The sequence below is a fragment of the Bos indicus x Bos taurus genome, chromosome 13 (assembly GCF_003369695.1).
Source record: "Bos indicus x Bos taurus breed Angus x Brahman F1 hybrid chromosome 13, Bos_hybrid_MaternalHap_v2.0, whole genome shotgun sequence".
NCBI lineage: Eukaryota > Metazoa > Chordata > Mammalia > Artiodactyla > Bovidae > Bos > Bos indicus x Bos taurus.
Window position 1 is genome coordinate 1849523 of NC_040088.1, and position 20003 is coordinate 1869525.

At 49.4% G+C, this 20003-nt stretch overlaps 1 protein-coding gene across 1 annotated transcript; it reads left to right on the forward strand.

The window, feature by feature from the left end:
- The first annotated feature begins 709 nt into the window (after nt 1-709).
- Nucleotides 710-19654, forward strand: LOC113902881 (1,25-dihydroxyvitamin D(3) 24-hydroxylase, mitochondrial). The gene is made up of 11 exons (XM_027558221.1): nt 710-1469; nt 1688-1878; nt 2660-2753; nt 5453-5549; nt 7906-7997; nt 8973-9084; nt 12992-13137; nt 17537-17703; nt 18464-18542; nt 19021-19218; nt 19316-19654. The coding sequence occupies exons 1-11, from the start codon at nt 1212-1214 to the stop codon at nt 19424-19426; spliced, it is 1545 nt and encodes a 514-aa protein (XP_027414022.1). The 5' UTR covers nt 710-1211; the 3' UTR covers nt 19427-19654.
- Nucleotides 19655-20003: the final 349 nt, after the last annotated feature.

The following is a 20003-nucleotide window of genomic DNA, read 5'->3' on the forward strand; positions in this document are numbered from 1 at the left end:
GGCCGGGGGAGCCTGGTGGGCTGCCGTCTATGGGGTCGCACAGAGTCGGACACGACCGAAGCGACTTAGCAGCAGCAGCAGGGATGGGTGAGGAAGACGGGGACCGCGGCTCGAAGGTGCACAGGGACGTCGGTGTCCAAAGAGTCGGAAGCGGTGGCCGAGCCCCGCCTCAAGGGCTGGCCGCGCTTCTGCCGCCGATCGCAAAACCACCCGAAGCGGCAGCAGCGAGTGGAGCGCCCGGTGGACGACTTGCCCAAGTTAAGACCCGAAAGTGAAATTACTTCCTCGGGTCTCCTTTCACTAAGTCGCAAACCCTCCCCACCTCGGGAGGTGCAAAAACCCAAGCTTCCTCCAACGAGGTCCATCCGAGCTGGCAAAAACTGGTTTGAAGGGGGCGCGAGGGCTCGGGGGCCCCCGGCAGGCGCCCGCAGCCGCCCCGGTCGCACTCGGAGACCTCGGCCGCCCGGCCGCGCGGTTGTGCAAGAGCCGGGCGGCAGCCGCCGGGCGAGGGCGGGGAGGCGCGCAAGGCGCAGCCCCGATGAACTCCGGCGAGCCAGCCTTCCCCGGGGGTTATCTCCGGGGTGGAGTCTGCGGCGTTCCCGCCCGGAGAGCCGCGCACCGGTCACCCGAGGCCCGGGCGCCCTCGCTCACCTCGCTGACTGCATCCTCTTCCCACCCCCAGCCACCCCGCCCCGGGCCCCGCGCCGCTCCCGGCCAGGCCAGCCGCAACCCGGTCCGCCCCACCGAGCGCGCTCATTGGCCACCCGGGGCGGCCGGTCTCCATAAATACATGGTCCCCGGGCATGGAGCGGGACAGGGGGAAAGCGCAGCGCCAGCAGCATCTCTTCTACCCTCCTGGACACCTCCACTTCGGCTCCACAGCTGGAAGTAAGACTTAACACCAACAGGCGAACTCACGTCCATCTTCCTCCTTGCAAGAGACAGCCAGCTCCCCACTGCGCTCCTCCAGCCCCGGCGGCCGGCGCTCGGCGGGCATCCGCTCCCTGAGACTGCAGCGCGGTGCCGCGTGCAGCATCGTCGCCCAGGTCCTGACGGCTCTCTGTCCCCCTTCCGCCCTTCCCGCCGCACCTGCTGCTCCGCCTTGCCGCTTTTTCTCCGTGTATCAAGACCCCGAAGCTCGCCGGCGCCTCTTTAACAAGCTCGCCCTGCCCAGTGCCCACCTTCCCAGGAGCCCAGTGCCCCCCGCTGCCATGAGCTCACCCATTAGCAAGAGCCGCTCCCTTGCCGCCTTCCTGCAGCAGCTTCGCAGCCTGGGGCAGCCACCCAGACCCGTGACATCGACGGCGTGCTCGCCCCGTCGGCCGAGGGAGGTGCCCCTCTGCCCCGTGATGGAACCGGGCGAAGCGCAGGACGCGGCCACCCTGCCCGGTCCCACCAAGTGGCCACTGCTGGGCAGCCTGCTGGAGATCCTCTGGAAAGGAGGCCTCAAGAAACAGCACGACACGCTGGTAAGTGCCCCGTCGCGCCCCAGTGCCCTCTCTTCTCCCCGCCTCGCTCTCCAAACCCTCGCCGAGGCGCGCGGCGTGGAGCGTGCGGTGCGGTGCGCGCGGCTGTCCCGGCTGCAGCGGTCCGCGGTCCCAGAGAGGAGGGAGGTGCGAGGAGGGCCAAGCGCTCCAGGGCCTGCTCGGGATGCGCGCTGACTTCGCGCCCCGCCCGGCCCCTGCAGGTCGAGTACCACAAGAAGTACGGCAAGATTTTCCGCATGAAGTTGGGTTCCTTCGACTCGGTGCACCTGGGCTCGCCGTGCCTGCTGGAAGCGCTGTATCGCACCGAGAGCGCGCACCCCCAGAGGCTGGAGATCAAACCTTGGAAGGCCTATCGCGACTATCGCGAGGAGGGCTACGGGCTGCTGATCCTGTGAGTCCGAGACGCAGGATGGGGGCTGGCGGCTGGAAGCTGGGAAGGCACGGGAGTTAGGGTTCCCTGGGGCTGGACCCGCCTGGTGCAGCGAGAACACGGAAGCCCCTACCTGCTGCTGTCGCGGGCTCTGGCGTGGACTGGAATGGGTTGAAGGACAGCCGTGCTATGCACAGGACTCTTGTGTTCTTTCTGACAAGTGGGCTGCGCCAGCCCTTTCCCGCAAAGAAACGCCAGAAAGGTATGAAGATTGTGATGTTCGGACCCTGGGCAGGAGGAGACTGTCAAGTCAGCCTGCCAGGCAATCAGGTTATACAAAGTATCCCTTGAAATTCCGTGACCCTCTAGCTCAAAGGCCAGAAGTTAGTTTGTAAATTTGAGGCGTTCGGTGCGTGTGGCTTTCAACCCAATTCAATGGATTGAAAGATGACAGAATTTTCCCTCACACAGTTCTGCGTTGCTGGTGTGGTGAGTTCATGTGCCCGCTCTTACTGCTGGGAATTGAAGCCACTGGCCTTCCAGTTCAACCCCAGCAAGGGCACCCCAGAAGCCCTGGCTTCATCTTTCTGGCGTGATCTTTGGCTCAGAGGAAAGGAGCTTATTCATTGTATTGTCAGACCAGCCCCCAATATTCCAATGCTAATATTCTCTGGCTATTGCTTGGCACGATTCTGTGTTCATTTGATTATATAGTTAATGCACTTACAGAGCTGGAGGGATGTCCGCTTCTTCATTCTTTTCCTTTCAATTTGCTCTAAATATAATTCTGCTTCTCTCCCAGGGAAGGGGAAGACTGGCAGAGGGTCAGGAGTGCCTTTCAAAAGAAACTAATGAAACCGGTGGAAATTATGAAGCTGGACGACAAAATCAACGAGGTTTGCAGACTGGGGCTCCCTTTCCTGGTTTTCCTGGGGATGGGGGAACGTTAGTGGAGGTTCAAGCCACAGCCACACAGCGCAAAGGAAAAAGCAGGCAATCTGGATGTATCAGGACTCTTCTTTCCTCCTCATTCCTCGTCACTTCCTCCACCTCCAGAACTTTAATTCTTCTCACCTGTCTTTTAAAGTAGTGTCTTGGTGGCACAGCAGTTAGGAGCATTGACTTCGACATTCCACAGTCTTAGATTTGAAAGTCAGTCCTGCACCCCCACCCCAGCTATGCAACCTGACTGTACCATTTAACTTCCTCAGTTTCCCAGTCTATAAACTAGGAGTTCACAATTTCCACTCCATAGATTTCTGGGCATGCATGCTAAATCACTTTAGTCGTGTCCAACTCTGTACGACCTGTGGCCTGTGGCCTGCCAGGCGCCTCTGTCCATGCATGGGATTTTCTGGCAGGAGGACTGGAGTGCATTGTTGTAGCCTCATCCAGGGGATCTTCCTGATCCAGGGATTAAATCTGTGTCTCTTAGGTTTCCTGCATTGGCAGTCTCTTGCATTTACTGCTAGCACCACCTGGGAAACCCCCATAGGTTTCTGTGTGGATTAAATGAGATGATGCTATAAAATTCCTAGGTAGTGACATTTGAGCTGGGTTTTGCAGGATGAGTAAGAGTCTGCAAGCCAGAGAAGGTGGAGAAGGGCATTCAGGCAGAGAGAATAGCCTGCTGACAATATGGAGGCATGAGATGGCATGTTCAGAGAATAGTACATTTAGGGCAGCTGAAATGAAGCTTTCTCTGAAGTGATGCTGGGCAGAGGGCAGGTCTTAACAATATTTTTAAGGTATTTTTAATGCCATGCTAAGGTATTTAGGCGTTATCCTTTAGCCAACAGGAAGCCAAAGGGGAAAGGATTTAAGCAGATAGAGAACTCTTTTTACTCCTGTCCACTCTGGGTATTTATTTTGAACTGAACCCACACAGGATCATTTAGGTGAAAGGTTACAAATTTAAAAGCTTCCAGGAACCACGTGGTTAATATAAATGTGTAAGGCAGGCCCAGTAGGGCTGTTAGCAAATGGAATAGTACACGTCCTTCCTAGAGGAGACAGCTGCTCCAGCTCCGGCAAATCCCTGCCACATGGAAATGTAGACCGAGTGTCACCAGAGTTGTTCATTATTATTATTCTTTGAGGACTCAAGTGAAGTGAAGTGAAAGTTTCTCAGTCGTGTCCTACTCTTTGCGATCGTGTAGACTGTACAGTCCATGGAATTCTCCAGGCCAGGCTACTGGAGTGGGTAGTCTTTCCCTTCTCCAGGGGATCTTCCCAACTCAGGGATCGAACCCAGATCTCCTGCATTGCAGGTGGATTCTTTACGCCTGAGCCACCAGGGAAGCCCAAGAATACTGGAATGGGTAGCCTATCCCTTCTCCAGTGGATCTTCCTGATCCAGGAATTGAACCAGGGTCTCCTGCATTGGAGGCAGATTCTTTACTGGCTGAGCTACCAGGGAAGCCCCTTTGATGACTAGTGAAAATTAATATGTTCACATGAACTCTCTGGATTTTTTGATGGGAGCAAATTCAAAGTAGTTTTTAATGTGCCGTGGGCTACCACAACACGCCTATTAGTTTCGTCTGTGGGTTTTTTAGTCACTTGCACCCCATTTCAGGGCTTCCCTGGTGGCTCAGTGATAAATCCGCCTGCCAATACAGGAGGTGTGGATTCAATCCCTGGGTTGGGAAGACACCTGGAGAAGGAAATAGCAACCCACTGCAATATTCGTTACTGTCTGAGCCACCAGGGAAGCCCCCTAACCCACTCCCATATTCTTACCTGAAAGCCCCATGGACAGAAGAGTCTGGCGGGCTATAGTCCATGGGGTCTCGAGAGTCAGACAAAACTTACTGACTCAGCAGCACCAAGAGCTTACCCTACTCCAGACCCCAACATGGCCACTTTATGTGTCCAGGGGAGAGCACCTTGGTCACTTTCTAAGCCTCAGTCTTCTCACCTGTTAGCTAGGAAATGGGAGTAATGGCAGTACTTTCTACATCATGACGCCGTTTGAGGATCAGCTAAGATAATACACTCTGGACTGCTTGGCTCCATACAAGCCTCATTAGACGCAAAGCACTAGTTATCTAAAACCCCGACTGTGGACACTGGCATTTAGGGACCTTCCACGACCTGCCAAGGTGACAGAGCTGTTTAGTGATGGTACTTCATCCAGAATTTACGGATTTCCTGGCTCTAAGCCTAAGGTGCTTAATACAACGCCAATCAGCAAGGACACGTTTGTGTGCCCACCTCTGGAAGTGGCCAGCCTCAGGGCAGCCAGAGCCCTTGAGATGCTGTGCCCACAGACACACTGGCCAGTTCCTCCTTCGTGGTTTATTTTCCATTCTGATTAGAATAAATGTTTTCCTTTTCTTAAATTTAGATCAAACGCTGAAACTTAAGCTCCAGGAAGGCTTCAGGGAAAGCTCAAGAAATAACCCAGTACAAGGGTGTTGGGGCAGGAGGTGAGCTCTCAAGGAGAATATATAATTAGTGATGATTCAGAATGAATAACATTATGAGCAGTGAATATACAAGGTCACAAAACCCAAATCTAGCTTACTGAACCTGAAACTTCTGTTTCCCTTCAGTGACTGAAATGTGTTTTTGGTGATTTCTTTCTTTTAAGGTCTTGGCTGATTTCATGGGTAGAATAGATGAGCTCTGTGATGAGAGAGGCCGCATTGAAGACTTATACACGGAGCTGAACAAATGGTCTTTTGAAAGTAAGTTGTCTTCTTCAGATCTTGTCTGTTTGATTTTGCAAGTGACTTTGAGGACAAAGGTGGGTCCGTTGGCCACTCTCCTGTGATCATACCCTGTTGCTGACTAGGCAAGGCCGTAGCAGCCCTCTGAATGCTTTCAGGCACTTCAGGGCACTATGCCCCCTGGATCATTTATGTAGCCGTTCAACAAACGTTCATTCAATGCCTGCTGAAGTGCCAGGCGCTGCACTGCAGACACGGCAGTGAACAGAACAGGCTACATCCTTGCTCACGTGGAACTCAGATTTTAAAAGCGGTGACAGCCAACTAGTACACGTATTTTAGTGTGTACTCTGTCAAGAAATAAGGGAGTCAGAAAGAACACAGCTTCCTGGGTGAGGCAGGCCTGCTTGGTAAGGAGACATTTGAGGTGAGGCCTGAGGGGAGATGAGCAGCACGCCATCAGGGGGTCTGTGGAGAGACTGTTCCAACTGTGGAGTCAGGAAGTGCAAAGGCTCTGGGGTGGAAGCATGAGCCGTGTCTCTGAGGAACTTCTGAGGGTGCTGGCTGGAGTGGATGATGGGGGATGGGGAGAGGAGCTGAGAGAGATTAAGCCTGAAAGCCCCCCAAAGAACTTCTACTTTAGGACCTTCCTGGTGGTCCAGTGGCTAAGACCCCGCACTCCCAATGCAGGGGACCTGGGTTCGGCAAAAGAGCATACGTAGCAACTAAGATCTGGTGGAGCCAAATAAATAAAATACATTTTTAAGAAAAGAACTTCTGCTTTGAGTCAGATGTGGAGCCATGCGTCATTCTGAACAGAAGGGAGCTTGGTCACTGACTTTAAGGGCCACACTGGGGATAAAAGTAAAGCCCTCCCTCGATGTGCTCGCCTCCTGGTGGGGACGCAGTGGGGGAAGCAAGGCGCCTTCAGTGGAACGGGGAGCACTTGGCTGAAGGGGATCAGGGCTGGCGGAGGGTCCCAGAGGCTGTCCCCAGCTGAGTGTGGTCAGGGCTGCTGCACGGAAGTGGGACCGTCTCAGCCGAGGCCTGGGATGAGCAGGAATGCCCCAGGGGAAGTGAAGGAGGGAAGAATATTCCAGGTGGAAGGAGAAAGGAGGAGAAAGAAAGGGGTTCCGAGTGACCAAAGCATGTCCTGCAAGGGACGCGGATGGCAAAGCAGAGGATGGGGGGCAGGCAGTGGCCCTCACAGCCACCTGTATAAACCGGGGATGCAGGTGTGGTTTTGACCCCAAAGTCCCTGGGAGCGATCGTAGAGTGCTTTCAGCAGGAAGGTGCCATGGTCCAAGTCGCTGGAAGCCTTACTCTTGGCTGCCGATGCGCGTAATTGGAGAGGACGCCCCATTCAGAGGCTTTGGTTTTGACCTGTCCCCCTGATCAGATAAACCTCGCTTTAAAGTCACGGGCAGTCATCTTAGCACATAAGAAAGCTCTATGCCGATAAGAAATCCACAGGAGGTGTTAAGGGAAAGAAAAGTCAAGAGAGGGGATGATTACAGAGCAGAGAAGCATATGTTTTGGAAATGCTCCACTGGAAATACCCAAATGAAGGCGTATCGCATGCATTTCTTTGCAAGTCAAGGAAAACCTGACCATGGTGGTTTACAAATTATCGTCCACCATTACGAGAAACCCTGAGGAGGCCAGTCCACAGCTGGCACTCAGTGGTGTCACTGGGACCCAAGTCTGTTCCGTCTTCCTTCTCATTCATTCTGAGCTGGTTGCAGAACGGCTCCCTTCTCTCCTGGTCTCACCTCTGCATTCTGGGCAAAGGCAGGAAGGGAAGAGGGAAGAGCTAAGCTGGCTGTACTCTTCCCCCTCTGTCAAGAAAGCAAAAGTGCCTCCGGGAGGCCCAGTGGCCAGCCCCAGGTCACGTGACTGCTGTGGCTGCCTCGGGAAGCCTGGGAGTCGGGGAGCAGGGTTGTCTGAGATCAATGCTGGCTTACTGCCTGAGGACGTGTACACCAACAAGCAAAGTAAACCAGGGTTCTCTTAGGGAAGAAGGAGGGAAGAATGAGCATGGGGTAGTTATTAGCAGTGTCTGCTGCATGTGATGTCAAGGGTAAACTGAGAAAAGCAAGACATTGCAGGAGAGATTCACTCAGGTATAAAAAGGTTGCATCTTCACAGTGGTTTTTCTGATCAGGAGGTTCTGCAGAGGACAAGTTGTTGGAGCTGGAGATAATTTCTAGGAAGAGAAGAGAGTGATCAAGCCCCTTGGCCTTAGACTCTCTGCCTTTCTGTTCTTCGAAAACACCTCATTTTTATGGGAGACGGGATTGATCCTTTGGTAGCCAGCTAATCATAGACTCCAGTGTCTCTGTGAGTGGGTAACAGTGTTGATTACTTTAAACAGGCATCTGCCTTGTGCTGTATGAGAAGAGATTTGGGCTCCTTCAGAAGAACGCAGGGGAGGAAGCTTTGAACTTCATCATGGCCGTCAAAACAGTAAGTGTCCCCTAGGGGAGAGCAGTTTCCTTATTAATTGTTTACAGGAGCCAACAAATGTGCATCCCAATGTTTCCCACATATATTTTATTATAGTAGTTAAGTGTTCATTTTAAGGTGTGTTATGTATTTTCATGAATGTATGTGCATACATTGTTGTTGAGTTGCTAAGTTGTGTCTGACTCTTTTGAGACCCCATGGACTGTAGCCCACAAGGATCCTCTGTCCATGGGATTTTCCAGGCAAGAATACTGGAGTGGGTTGCCATTTCTTACTCCAGTGGATCTTCCCAACCCAGGGATCGAACCCATGTCTCCTGCCTTGGCAGGTGGATTCTTTACCACTGAGCCACCAGGGAAGCCTGTGTGCATATATGCACATGTAATAAAGAAGCATGTTAAATCACTGGCAGGCAAGGTGAAAGTAGAATTTTCAACCAAAGGGCAGTTGATTAACTACTATCTTAAAGAATCTGAAAATTTTCAGGTAAAATTTTCTGGATTGTTTAGGTTGTATATGGAGGCAGCAGACACTGTGAAACCAGTGTCAAGAATGACTAAAGTTTGGAAACTGTTGGAAGTGGAAGTGGATATGAGGGTTATAGTTTTCTTTTTTTACATTTAGGTCATAAGATCAATTTTTTTCGACTCCTGTGTGGTTTGTGGGGTCTTAGTTCCCTGAGCAGGGACTGAACCTGGGCCACCACACCGTAAGCTCCAAGTCCTACCACTCGACCACCAGGGAATTCCTGTAAGATCAGATTTTTTATGAACCCCATCCAGGGGGAAAGCATCCCAAAGCTGATTTTCATGTGTCTTCAGCAGGTGGGGACTGGTGCTGAGAGCCCGGGGCATCCCTGGGAGTCCAGCCTCTGGGCAGCAGAGGATGTGGCTGCTGAGGACGCCTCTCTCGTGGACTGCAGGTTGTCTGTGAGATTAAGAGCAGGGGGCTGAAAGGCATTTGTGTTCCCCACAGATGATGAGCATGTTTGGAAAGATGATGGTCACCCCGGTTGAGCTGCACAGGAGCCTCAACACCAGGGTGTGGCAGGCGCACACACAGGCATGGGACACTATCTTCAGATCAGGTAAGGCGGCCGCAGGGGCCCAGCAGTCCTGGCTCCGGAGATGCTGTGGAGGTCTGGGTGGCTGTCCTGGGCTCAGCGCCCCGCCCATGGCTGGAGCCGCTCCTCGTGATTCTTTCAGACTTTGCAAGTGCTTGAGTCTGGGGATTGCCCTGGTGCAGATACATTCTAAGAGAAAGGCAGGAGGTAGTTTCCTGTAGTCTTTTTTGAGAAATAGGAGTGATTAAAAGCAAGAGTTTCAGAGTCAAAGATTCCTGAGCTCAAGTTCCAGCTCTGTCATCGGGCATAGTGGCTTCACCAAATACACTTTTTTTCTTTAAAAAAAATTTTTTTTAATATTTATTGATTTTTATTTATTTAGTTGGATGCACTGGGTCTTAGCTGTGACATGTGGAATCTAGTTCCCTGATCAGGGATGGAACCCAAGCCCCCTGCATTGGCAGCGTGGAGTCTTAGCCACTGGGCCACCAGGGAAGTCCAGACTGCTTTTCACCTTCACTTATCTTGTCTTTCAGTTCAGCTCAGTCGTGTCCGACCCTTTGCGACCCCATGAATCGCAGCACGCCAGGCCTCCCTGTCCATCACCAACTCCCGGAGTTCACCCAAACTCATGTGCATCGAGTCGGTGATGCCACCCAGCCATCTCATCCTCTGTCGTCCCCTTCTCCTCCTGCCCTCAATCCCTCCCAGCATCAGGGTCTTTGCCAATGAGTCAACTCTTCTCATGAGGTGGCCAAAGTACTGGAGTTTCAGCTTCAGCATCAGTCCTTCCAATGAACATCCAGGACTGGTCTCCTTTAGGATGGACTGGTTGGTTCTCCTTGCAGGCCAAGGGACTCTCAAGAGTCTTCTCCAACACCACAGTTCAAAACCTTCAATTCTTTGGCACTCAGCTTTCTTCACAGTCCAACTCTCACATCCATACATGACCACTGGAAAAACCATAGCCTTGACTAGGCGGACCTTTGTTGGCAAAATAATATCTCTGCTTTTGAATATGCTATCTAGGTTGGTCATAACTTTCCTTCCAAGGAGTAAGCATCTTTTAATTTCATGGCTGCAATCACCATCTGCAGTGATTTTGGAGCCCAAAAAAATAAAGTCTGTCACTGTTTCCACTGTTTCCCCATCTATTTGCCATGAAGTGATGGGACCAGATGCCATGATCTTCATTTTCTGAATGTTGAGCTTTAAGCCAACTTTTTCACCCTCTTTCACTTTCATCAAGAGGCTTTTTAGTTCCTCTTCACTTTCTGCCATAAGGGTGGTGTCATCTGCATATCTGAGGTTATTGATATTTCTCCCAGCAATCTTGATTCCAGCTTGTGTTTCTTCCAGTCCAGCGTTTCTCATGATGTACTCTGCATACAAGTTAAATAAACAGGGTGACAATATACAGCCTTGACGAACTCCTTTTCCTATTTGGAACCAGTCTGTTGTGCCATGTCCAGTTCTAACTGTTGCTTCCTGGCCTGCATATAGGTTTCTCAAGAGGCAGGTCAGGTGGTCTGGTATTCCTATCTCTTGAAGAATTTTCCACAGTTTATTGTGATCCACACACTCAAAGGCTTTGACATAGTCAATAAAGCAGAAATAGATGTTTTTCTGGAACTCTCTTGCTTTTTCCATGATCCAGCAGATGTTGGAAATTTGATCTCTGGTTCCTCTGCCTTTTCTAAAACCAGCTTGAACATCTGGAAGTTCACGGTTCACATATTGCTGAAGCCTGGCTTGGAGAATTTTGAGCATTACTTCACTAGCATGTGAAATGAGTGCAATTGTGCGGTAGTTTGAGCATTCTTTGGCATTGCCTTTCTTTGGGATTGGAATGAAAACTGACCTTTTCCAGTCCTGTGGCCACTGCTGAGTTTTCCAAATTTGCTGGCATATTGAGTGCAGCACTTTCACAGCATCATCTTTCAGGATTTGAAATAGCTCCACTGGAATGCCATCACCTCCACTAGCTTTGTTCGTAGTGATGCTTTCTAAGGCCCACTTGACTTCACACTCCAGGATGTCTGGCTCTAGGTCAGTGATCACACCATCGTGATTATCTTGGTCATGAAGATCTTTTTTGTACAGTTCCTCTGTGTATTCTTGCCACCTCTTCTTAGTATCTTCTGCTTCTGTTAGGTCCATACTATTTCTGTCCTTTATCGAGCCCATCTTTGCATGAAATGTCCCCTTGGTATCTCTAATTTTCTCGAAGAGATCTCTAGTCTTTCCCATTCTGTTGTTTTCCTCTATTTCTTTGCATTGATTGCTGAGGAAGGCTTTCTTATCTCTCCTTGCTATTGTTTGGAACTCTGCATTCAGATGCTTATATCTTTCCTTTTCTCCTTTGCTTTTCACTTCTCTTCTTTTCACAGCTATTTGTAAGGCTTCCTCAGACAGCCATTTTGCTTGTTTGCATTTCTTTTCCATGGGGTGGTCTTGATCCCTGTCTCCTGTACAGTGTCACGAACCTCCGTCCATAGTTCATCAGGCACTCATCTATCAGATCTTGTCTTTAAAACGGGCTGATGGTCACAGCAGCATCAACAGTGTTCACAGTAGCAGTGTGTGTCTCAGTGCCACCGTTTTAAGTCTAATAAGAAGAATGTGAGACCCAGCGCAGCCCAGTGTCTCAGTGCATCAGAGCTACTTCTGGTATGGTGTGGAGCGAATATTCAGTGCTAAGAATTACTGTATGATCACACACACACACACATTCACACAGACACACATTCACACATACATACACACATTTACACATACACACACATGCACACATGCATTCATACATACACACAGATTCACATACACATTACACACATTTACACCCACACACATGCACACACACATGCACACATACATATACACACACCCACATACACATTCACACACAGATGCACACATGCATTCATACATACACACAGATTCACATACACATTACACACATTTACACATATTCACACACATTCATACATACATATACACACATTCACACACACATGCACACACACATGCACACATGCATTCACACACATACATATATACATATACACACATTAACACATACACACACGTTCATTTAATTCTCACAGAAATCCTATAAGACAGGTCCTCTTATCGGACACCCCTGACGAAAGTGAGGCACAAGGAAGTTAATGCTTATCAAGATCGTCTACGAGGCGATGGCAAAGCCAGGCTCTGAAGTCAGACAGAAGGACTCCGGAGGGTCCAGCTCTAAGCGCCGTGCCGTTCATTGATGCTACCGTTTTTGCCATCCTCACTGTGATGACTGTGACGATGGTGGCTTCCGTAACGGGTTGAGGGAAGGAGATGTGTGCCTAGCACGTGCTGTACGAACAGCAGAGGCGCTCACCTTCGTGTCGGCCGGCGTGGGCCCTGCTCTGTGTGTGCGCGTTGTTGTTCGGCAGCGGGGGTGGGGGCTTCTCCTCTCTGTTGATCTGGGAGCCAGGGCCCCCCGTCTGTGTCAGTGACCGCATCTGCCTCATGTCTGGATGGGAGTCCAGGTTCTGATTCTAAGACGGACCCAAACCCCACCCCTGTCTCATGATGACCTCTCCTGAACTCTCAGCGCTCCCTACTCGAGACACGACCCCAGACCCAGCATCGGCAACACAGGGAAGCCTGCTGGAAACCAGACTTGCAGGCCCCCAGTGGACTCCTGAATCAGAGTTTGCATTTTAAGAGGATTCCCAGGGAACTCTTGTGCTCATGCAGGCATTGGTCAGTCCTTGGCGACTTAGCAACAAGGCAATATTAGCTTATCTAACAAACCGTCAGATTGCCTGCAAAGGCCCTTTGGGCGTTACAGGGAGAATTTGATCCTGGGTTCTGCTTTGTTCTTTTCCTCATCCTGACTTTCAGCTGATTTCTTCACCCCTTTCCTCTCCTCCAATAGTCAAATCTTGTGTGGACAACCGGTTGGAGAAATATTCTGAGCAGCCCAGCATGGATTTCCTTTGTGACATTTATCACCACAATCAGCTTTCAAAGAAAGAGTTGTACGCGGCCGTGACGGAGCTCCAGCTGGCTGCGGTGGAGACGGTAAGGGTGGGCCTGGTTTGGGTTTACTAAATCAATAGGCTGTAAAATCTTTTCCATGACGAATGGTACATGGTCATTCAATTCACTCATTCCACAAGGACGCACTGAGCTTTAAAAGCTTAGCAGAAATAAGAAGTCTACTTGAACGTGTGGGAGACCCCATGCACAGCCTGTGTGTGTAAATGTGATAGAAAAATTCACGTGCTTTAGAGACAAAAAGGGCTTCGAAAGTGATGCTGGTGACAATGCAGGAGATGTAAGAGACTCGGGTTAGATCCCTGGGTCGGGAAGATCCCCTGGAGGAGGGCACGGCAACCCCCTCCAGCATTCTTGCCTGGAGAAGCCCATGGACAGAGGAGACTGGCGGGCTACAGTCCATGGGGTCACAAAGAGTCAGACACGAGGAAAGCAACTGAGCATGCATGCAGGGACAAAAATCCAGAGCAGAATATCAGTGTCATGACAAATATCAAAGTACTACAGGAATTCAGAAGCAGTAAAATTCTACACTGTAGCAAGGCAGGTAATCTAGGTTTTTAAACATTGGATATATTTTAGTTTTGCATCTTACCAAAGTGCCTCACTCTGGTGGTTGTTTAGTCTAAAAATACTGAAATACTCTCTGCTAATCCAATATTTTTTTTCCACTTAAAATTGTCAACAGAGGGAGCTTGGGAAAGCTTGATCTCAATTTCAGTGAAGCAGCTAATCTTATTTTATTTACTGATTAGTTTTAAAAAATACGCTTACTCGTGTATTTTTGGCTGTGCTGGGTCTTTGCTGCTGCGCACGGCTTTTCTCTGGTTGTGGGCGGGGGCTTCTCACTGCGGCGGCGTCTCTTGATGGGGAGCACCGGCTCTCGGTGCGTGGGACTCAGTGGTTGTGGAAGACGGGCCTAGTTGCTCCTCGGCATGTGGAATCTGCCCAGACCAGGGGTCAAACCCGTGTCTCCGGCACTAGCAGGTAAATTCTTAACCACTGGACCACCAGGGACCTCTGAGACAGCCAATTTTAAAAGCCAAAATTCTGTCCTCGCTATGGTTGACATTCCTTGTAGGTACACAGTACAGCCAAACTCCAAACACAAATACTGGCAGGTGTTCAGGGGAGTTGCAGTATCTTTGGAGTGATAATATTAATATTCCTCGATGGCCCAACACCCCTCACACAACTGTCGTCTCTGAGAAAAGTGCATACCAGGTCACTTCTGTTCCATGTTCCGTGGTGTTTCTGATCTGAACAAAAAAGTAGGGTTTTCTACATCAAGGGACAGCAAGGTTCTCATTTCTCCCCGTGCTCCAGAAGGCTGTGAAAAGCGGGAACTTCAGTTCGTTTTCTCATTTCTCCCCGTGCTCCAGAAGACTGAAAAGCGGGAACTTCAGCTCATTTTCTCATGTCTCCCCATGCTCCAGAAGGCTGAAAAGCGGGAACTTCAGCTCGTTTTCTCATGTCTCCCCATGCTCCAGAAGACTGAAAAGCGGGAACTTCAGCTCGTTTTCTCATGTCTCCCCATGCTCCAGAAGACTGAAAAACAGGAACTTCAGCTCGTTTTCCCATTAAATCTCTTACCCCAAGAGGCTCCTGAGAGTGGTAACAGTGAAGCTTCCCCCATTATTCTTCTTTTTCCATCTGGGATGTGAGTTCCCAGTGATGACATAGCAGGGATGACTTCGTTTTGTCCCCTGCTGTATTCCTAGGATGTGGACTAGAAGTTGGCACAAGGTGGGTGTTCAGTAAATACTTGTTCAATAAATGAAAACATTTAGGAACTACTGAGTATCTGCTATGTGTCAGGCACTGTTCCGGGTACTTGAGAGACCACGAAGAACCAGTTTCCCTCACGGAACTTCAGTGGCCTTGGGGAACCGGCAATAGACAAGTAAACGACCATTGAGATGCATCATTTCAGATAGTGGCCCAGGCCCCGGAGCAAGACATCAGGGTGAGTCACTGAGAGGCAGGGGAGGTGGTCCCTCTCTGAGGATGTCATACTGGCGCTGACACTGGAATAATGAGAAGGAGACGGCCAAGGGAAGATCGGGTGGAGGAGCACTCAAGAGGAGGAAACAGCACATGCAAAGGGCCTGGGGCAGAAAGAGGGTGGCCTGAAGAACTAGCCCATGGAGTCAAGTTGGTCTGGGAGAAGCCCATGGGCTCTGTTAGCCAGGAGCCTTAGGAGGTGGGGCTTCCCTGGCAGCTCAGATGGTAAAGAATCTGCCTACAATGTGAGAGACCCAGATTCGATCCCTGGGTTGGGAAGATCCCCTGGAGAAGGAAATGGCAACCCACTCCAGTATTCTTGCCTGGAGAATTCCATGGACAAAGTAGCCTGGTGGGCTACAGTCCATGGGGTCCCAAAGAGTCAGACACAACAACTAATACTTTTCACTTGGTAAGATATTTGGATTATTACTCCTGTGATGAAAAGCTCTTGGAGCATTTTAAACAGGGGAGTAACTTGATCAAAGTGAGGTTTGGTAAAGTGGTCTCTGGGCTTCCCTGGTGGCTCAGTGGTAAAGAACTTGCCTGCCCATTCAGAAGATGCAGGTTCAATCCCTGGGACGGGAAGATCCCCTGGAGGAGGAAATGGCAACACACTCCAGTACTCTTGCCTGGGAAGTGCCATGGACAGAAGAGCTACAGTCCACGGGGTCACAGAGAGTCAGACGTGACTTAGCAAAACAGCAAGAGTGGGCTCTAGCTGGCAGATGGGGAGTGGACCCCACCGAGAGAGCAGAAGTGGGAAGGCCAGCGAGGAGACGGGTGTCCTCCGAGGAGGTCAGGCCGGGATACTTTGCGCCCCTGAGGTTTCAGAGGCCGCTTGCCCTGCGTCCGGCCTCTGCAGTTACCCCCACAAGCCAGGCTGTCCTTCAAGGCTCTGGTGAAAGCTACAGTTATCTGCCTTTTGGGAACTCTGTCTGGTACTTGCGGTAAGGGACCCACTGATATGGGTCAATCTGTTTCTTTTTCCGTCCTGGCTATTCTGAACGTCGCATTTGGAAAATCAGAGAAATCTGAAAGTGTATCTAATTTGGTGGCTACGCCCTCTTCCTGTTTTGAAAATCGGCCTCTTGTAATAATGACATCCACAGTTTATTTGCAGCTGAGGCTGCCAGTCCTCTGACATGAAGAAGGCTTCTTGGAGGCATCTTCTTCCAAAAATAATAAATACCATCGGCTCCAAGTTGTCCTGCACTTTGCTCATTTGTGTGAGTGACACTTTGCTAAAGCGTCTCTGTGTCTGCCGAGAGAGGACACAGTAACCATTTTTATGGGGATATTTGGCTTAAATTAGCCAAGAATACGGAGAAAGCGATGGCAACCCACTCCAGTACTTTTGCCTGGAAAATCCCATGGATGGAGGAGCCTGGTGGGCTGCAGTCCGTGGGGTCGCACAAAGTTGGACACAACTGAAGCAACTTAGCAGCAGCCGCAGCAGCAGCCAAGTATAGGCCCAAACACAAACATGTAAGACTACCAGTGGTGAGCGTTATGAAGCTGAAAGCTGCACACACTGCTTCTGCCAGTATTTTTTCTCTTCTCATTGCCTTTGGAAAGAAAATAAAGGATGCCACTTAAAAGGCCATGAATGTCTTTGTCAGAATTGTGGCTGCTTCCTTGAAATACTCAACTTGATGCTAGAATTTCTTATTTTGGTATTGGCTGCCATCTACCATGGCTCTTTGCTTGAGGCTGAAACTCTGAGTATAGATAATGCCTTTTTATTTTATGGTAGCTTTTGAGGGTGTGGCAAAAAAAAAAAAAAAAAGCTTTCTTTTAAATTCCAGAAATGCAGTTTCTTGTGCATTTGCACTGAAAAATTTTTAAAAACCCCATTTTTATTAGTAACATTCCTAGGATCTCCATCTGTCTCTCCCCATTCAATTTTTATATTATTATTTATCTTAAACAACTAACAAATTTTATTTTGAGATAACTGTAGATTCACACACAGTTCTAAGCAACAGTAGAGAGGATTCCTTAATCCTTCCTCCAGTTCCCCCCAATGGTAACACTTTCTGTAAGATAAACTTACAACAACCTGAAAGTTGATGTTATTACAATCACCTGTCTGACTTCGCATTTCGCAGTTTACATGTCCTCATCTACGTTCCGTTTTTATACCAAGCTACAGTTTATGTCCTAACGCAGCTGTCTATTCAAAAAACTCTCTGATTCCCTCAGGAAATAAGCTATTATTCACGGATGTGTTTTATAAGCTGAATCTGACTTTTCATACATGGTATTTGTTTGAGACACAGCCAAGAAGAACGTGGGAAAAGGCATCACTCATGTGTTTTCATGGCAAGGTGATAGGCACCACCTTTGCTTCAGCTGATACAGGCTTCAAGGCAGTTTATTTACAGAAAACTCAAGTTTATGTCCATTTGGCTTTCAGACGGCAAACAGCTTAATGTGGATTCTCTACAATTTATCCCGTAATCCCCACGTGCAACAAAAGCTTTTTAAGGAAATTCAGAGTGTGTTGCCTGAGAATCAGTTGCCACGGGCAGAGGATCTGAGGAACATGCCATATTTAAAAGCCTGTCTGAAAGAATCTATGAGGTAAGAACACGTGCCTAATACGAATGTCGGACGGCTGTTCTCTCCAACACATAATAAGGGATCCCCGCCTTAGTTGATTCATAAACATTTAGCAAGCTACCAAAAAATAAAAAAATAAAAAACCCTCCAGGACCATACTCCTGTCCTATGACTCATTCCTTAAATCATTTGGGCAAATTCTATTAAATCTTGGAAACCCAGAGTCTGCCCCCTTTAAATCAGTAATAATAATACTTGAATGGACACTATAAGCAATAATTAAGATTAGGGGCACAAATGAAGGGAGCGAGATGAAAGCTCAGCGAGGAACCGTATTATTATACAAGACATAGAGACAGGCTGGTTTCTGAGCCTCTGTATAAAATGGTCTTTCAAGATTCTTTTTCTGGAAAACGAAACCCATAAAGTCTTAGGATTCGAAGGAAATATCTTTAACTTTATGAAGGGCAGGTGGAAGAAACCCGGGACAAACAGCAAGCTTGCCGGCGAGGCGTGTAAATGCGCACATTTGAAGTCTAGAGTGAAACGGGACCATCACTGTCAACAGCTGTGAGCTTACACTGGGGGTTTAACCAACACAATAAGGAATAAAGCAAGAGGTGTAAATACTGGGAAGAAAGAGAACTGCTTGTAAAGAGTTGGAGTCATGTCCCCTTTATGAGAACTTAGGCAGTGATTGTTTATTTAGCCAGACTCCGAATTCCCTTGAGCTAAGACTTGGTCTGTGCCCACCTTGACATCTCTGATTTTGTGTTTTCAGGCTTAACCCAACTGTCCCATTTACAACTCGGACTCTCGACAAGGCAATGGTTCTGGGGGAATATGCTTTACCCAAAGGAGTAAGTAAAATGTATATAATCTATACCCTACAGAGCTTTGAGAGACACCCTCTTCAAATGCCCTGCAGACCTCCTGAAACGTTTGTACTGGGAGAGCATTCATTTTAGAAAAATGGAGATTGCAGTATACAGTTGATGTGTCCTGTAGTCTAGTATTAGGAATAGGGGTTATGGAGACAGAGAGACCTGGATGCAAGTAGAGCCTTGAGTGGGTTACATAACCTCCGTGAGCCTCAGCTTTCTCATCTGTAAAATGGGAATAATAATAGAACTCACCACCTGGGGTTGTGAAAATGAGATGCAAAGTTTTAAGGTTCTTGAAGTATTTCTACCACCCAGCACTTTTCCAGCACTCACTGCATGCTGGCATTCATTGTTGTTATACATTTGGGGGTTACTTTCACATTTGTAAGGTGATGGCTTTTGTAAATCTTGCTATTGAGATGTTTAAGTGCTTTATGTTTCTGTGTGATTGTAGACTGTACTGGTTCTAAATACCCATGTGTTGGGATCCAGTGAAGAAAACTTTGAGGAGTCAAGTCAGTTTAGGCCTGAACGGTGGCTTCAGGACAAGAAAAAGATCAGCCCTTTTGCCCATCTTCCATTCGGCGTTGGGAAAAGAATGTGCGTTGGTCGCCGGTTAGCTGAACTCCAGCTCCACCTGGCGCTCTGCTGGGTAAGACCCTGGCGGCGTTTCCGCGGCTGCGCACTGGGCTTTCCTCGAGGCAGGAGCAGAGGGGCTAACTCCACTTTCCTGTGCTCCTGTGTTTCAGATTGTCCGCAAATACGACGTCGTGGCCACAGACCTCGAGCCTGTGGAGACGCTGCATTTGGGCAACTTGGTCCCCGGCCGGCAGCTGCCCGTCGCCTTCTGCCAGCGATGAGGAGCCTGGGTGGGCAGCAGGGACGCAGGGTGGCCAGGTGGTGAGCCGCGCTTGCAGTCAGCCGGACGTGGGTTCACCCAGTGACCCGAACAGTTACTTAACCTTTCTGCCTGAATTACTTTTTTCATTTGTTACATGAGGACCAAAATAGTATCCATCCAGAAAGTTGATATGAGCACAAAATACATAACCCAGAGCCTAGCGTCAAATGAGCGCTCCAAAATTCAAGCTGCTGGTCATGGTTTTTGCATGTGAATATCAGGGCATGGGACTTCCCAGGTGGCACTCACGGGGAAGAACCCACCTGCCAATGCAGGAGATGTAAGAGACACAAATTCGATCCCTGGGTGGGGAAGATCCCCTGGAGGAGGGCATGGAGACCCACTCCAGTGTTCTTGCCTGGAGAATCCCACAGACAGAGGAGCCTGGCGGGCTGCAGTCCACAGGGTCAGAGAGTCGGACACGACTGAAGTGACTTAGCACACGTGCTCACATCGGGTTGGGGACACACTTTTCCAGTAAAGGACCAGTTGGCAACCTCTTAAGGCTTTGCAGGACATAGAGTCTCTCTCATGCA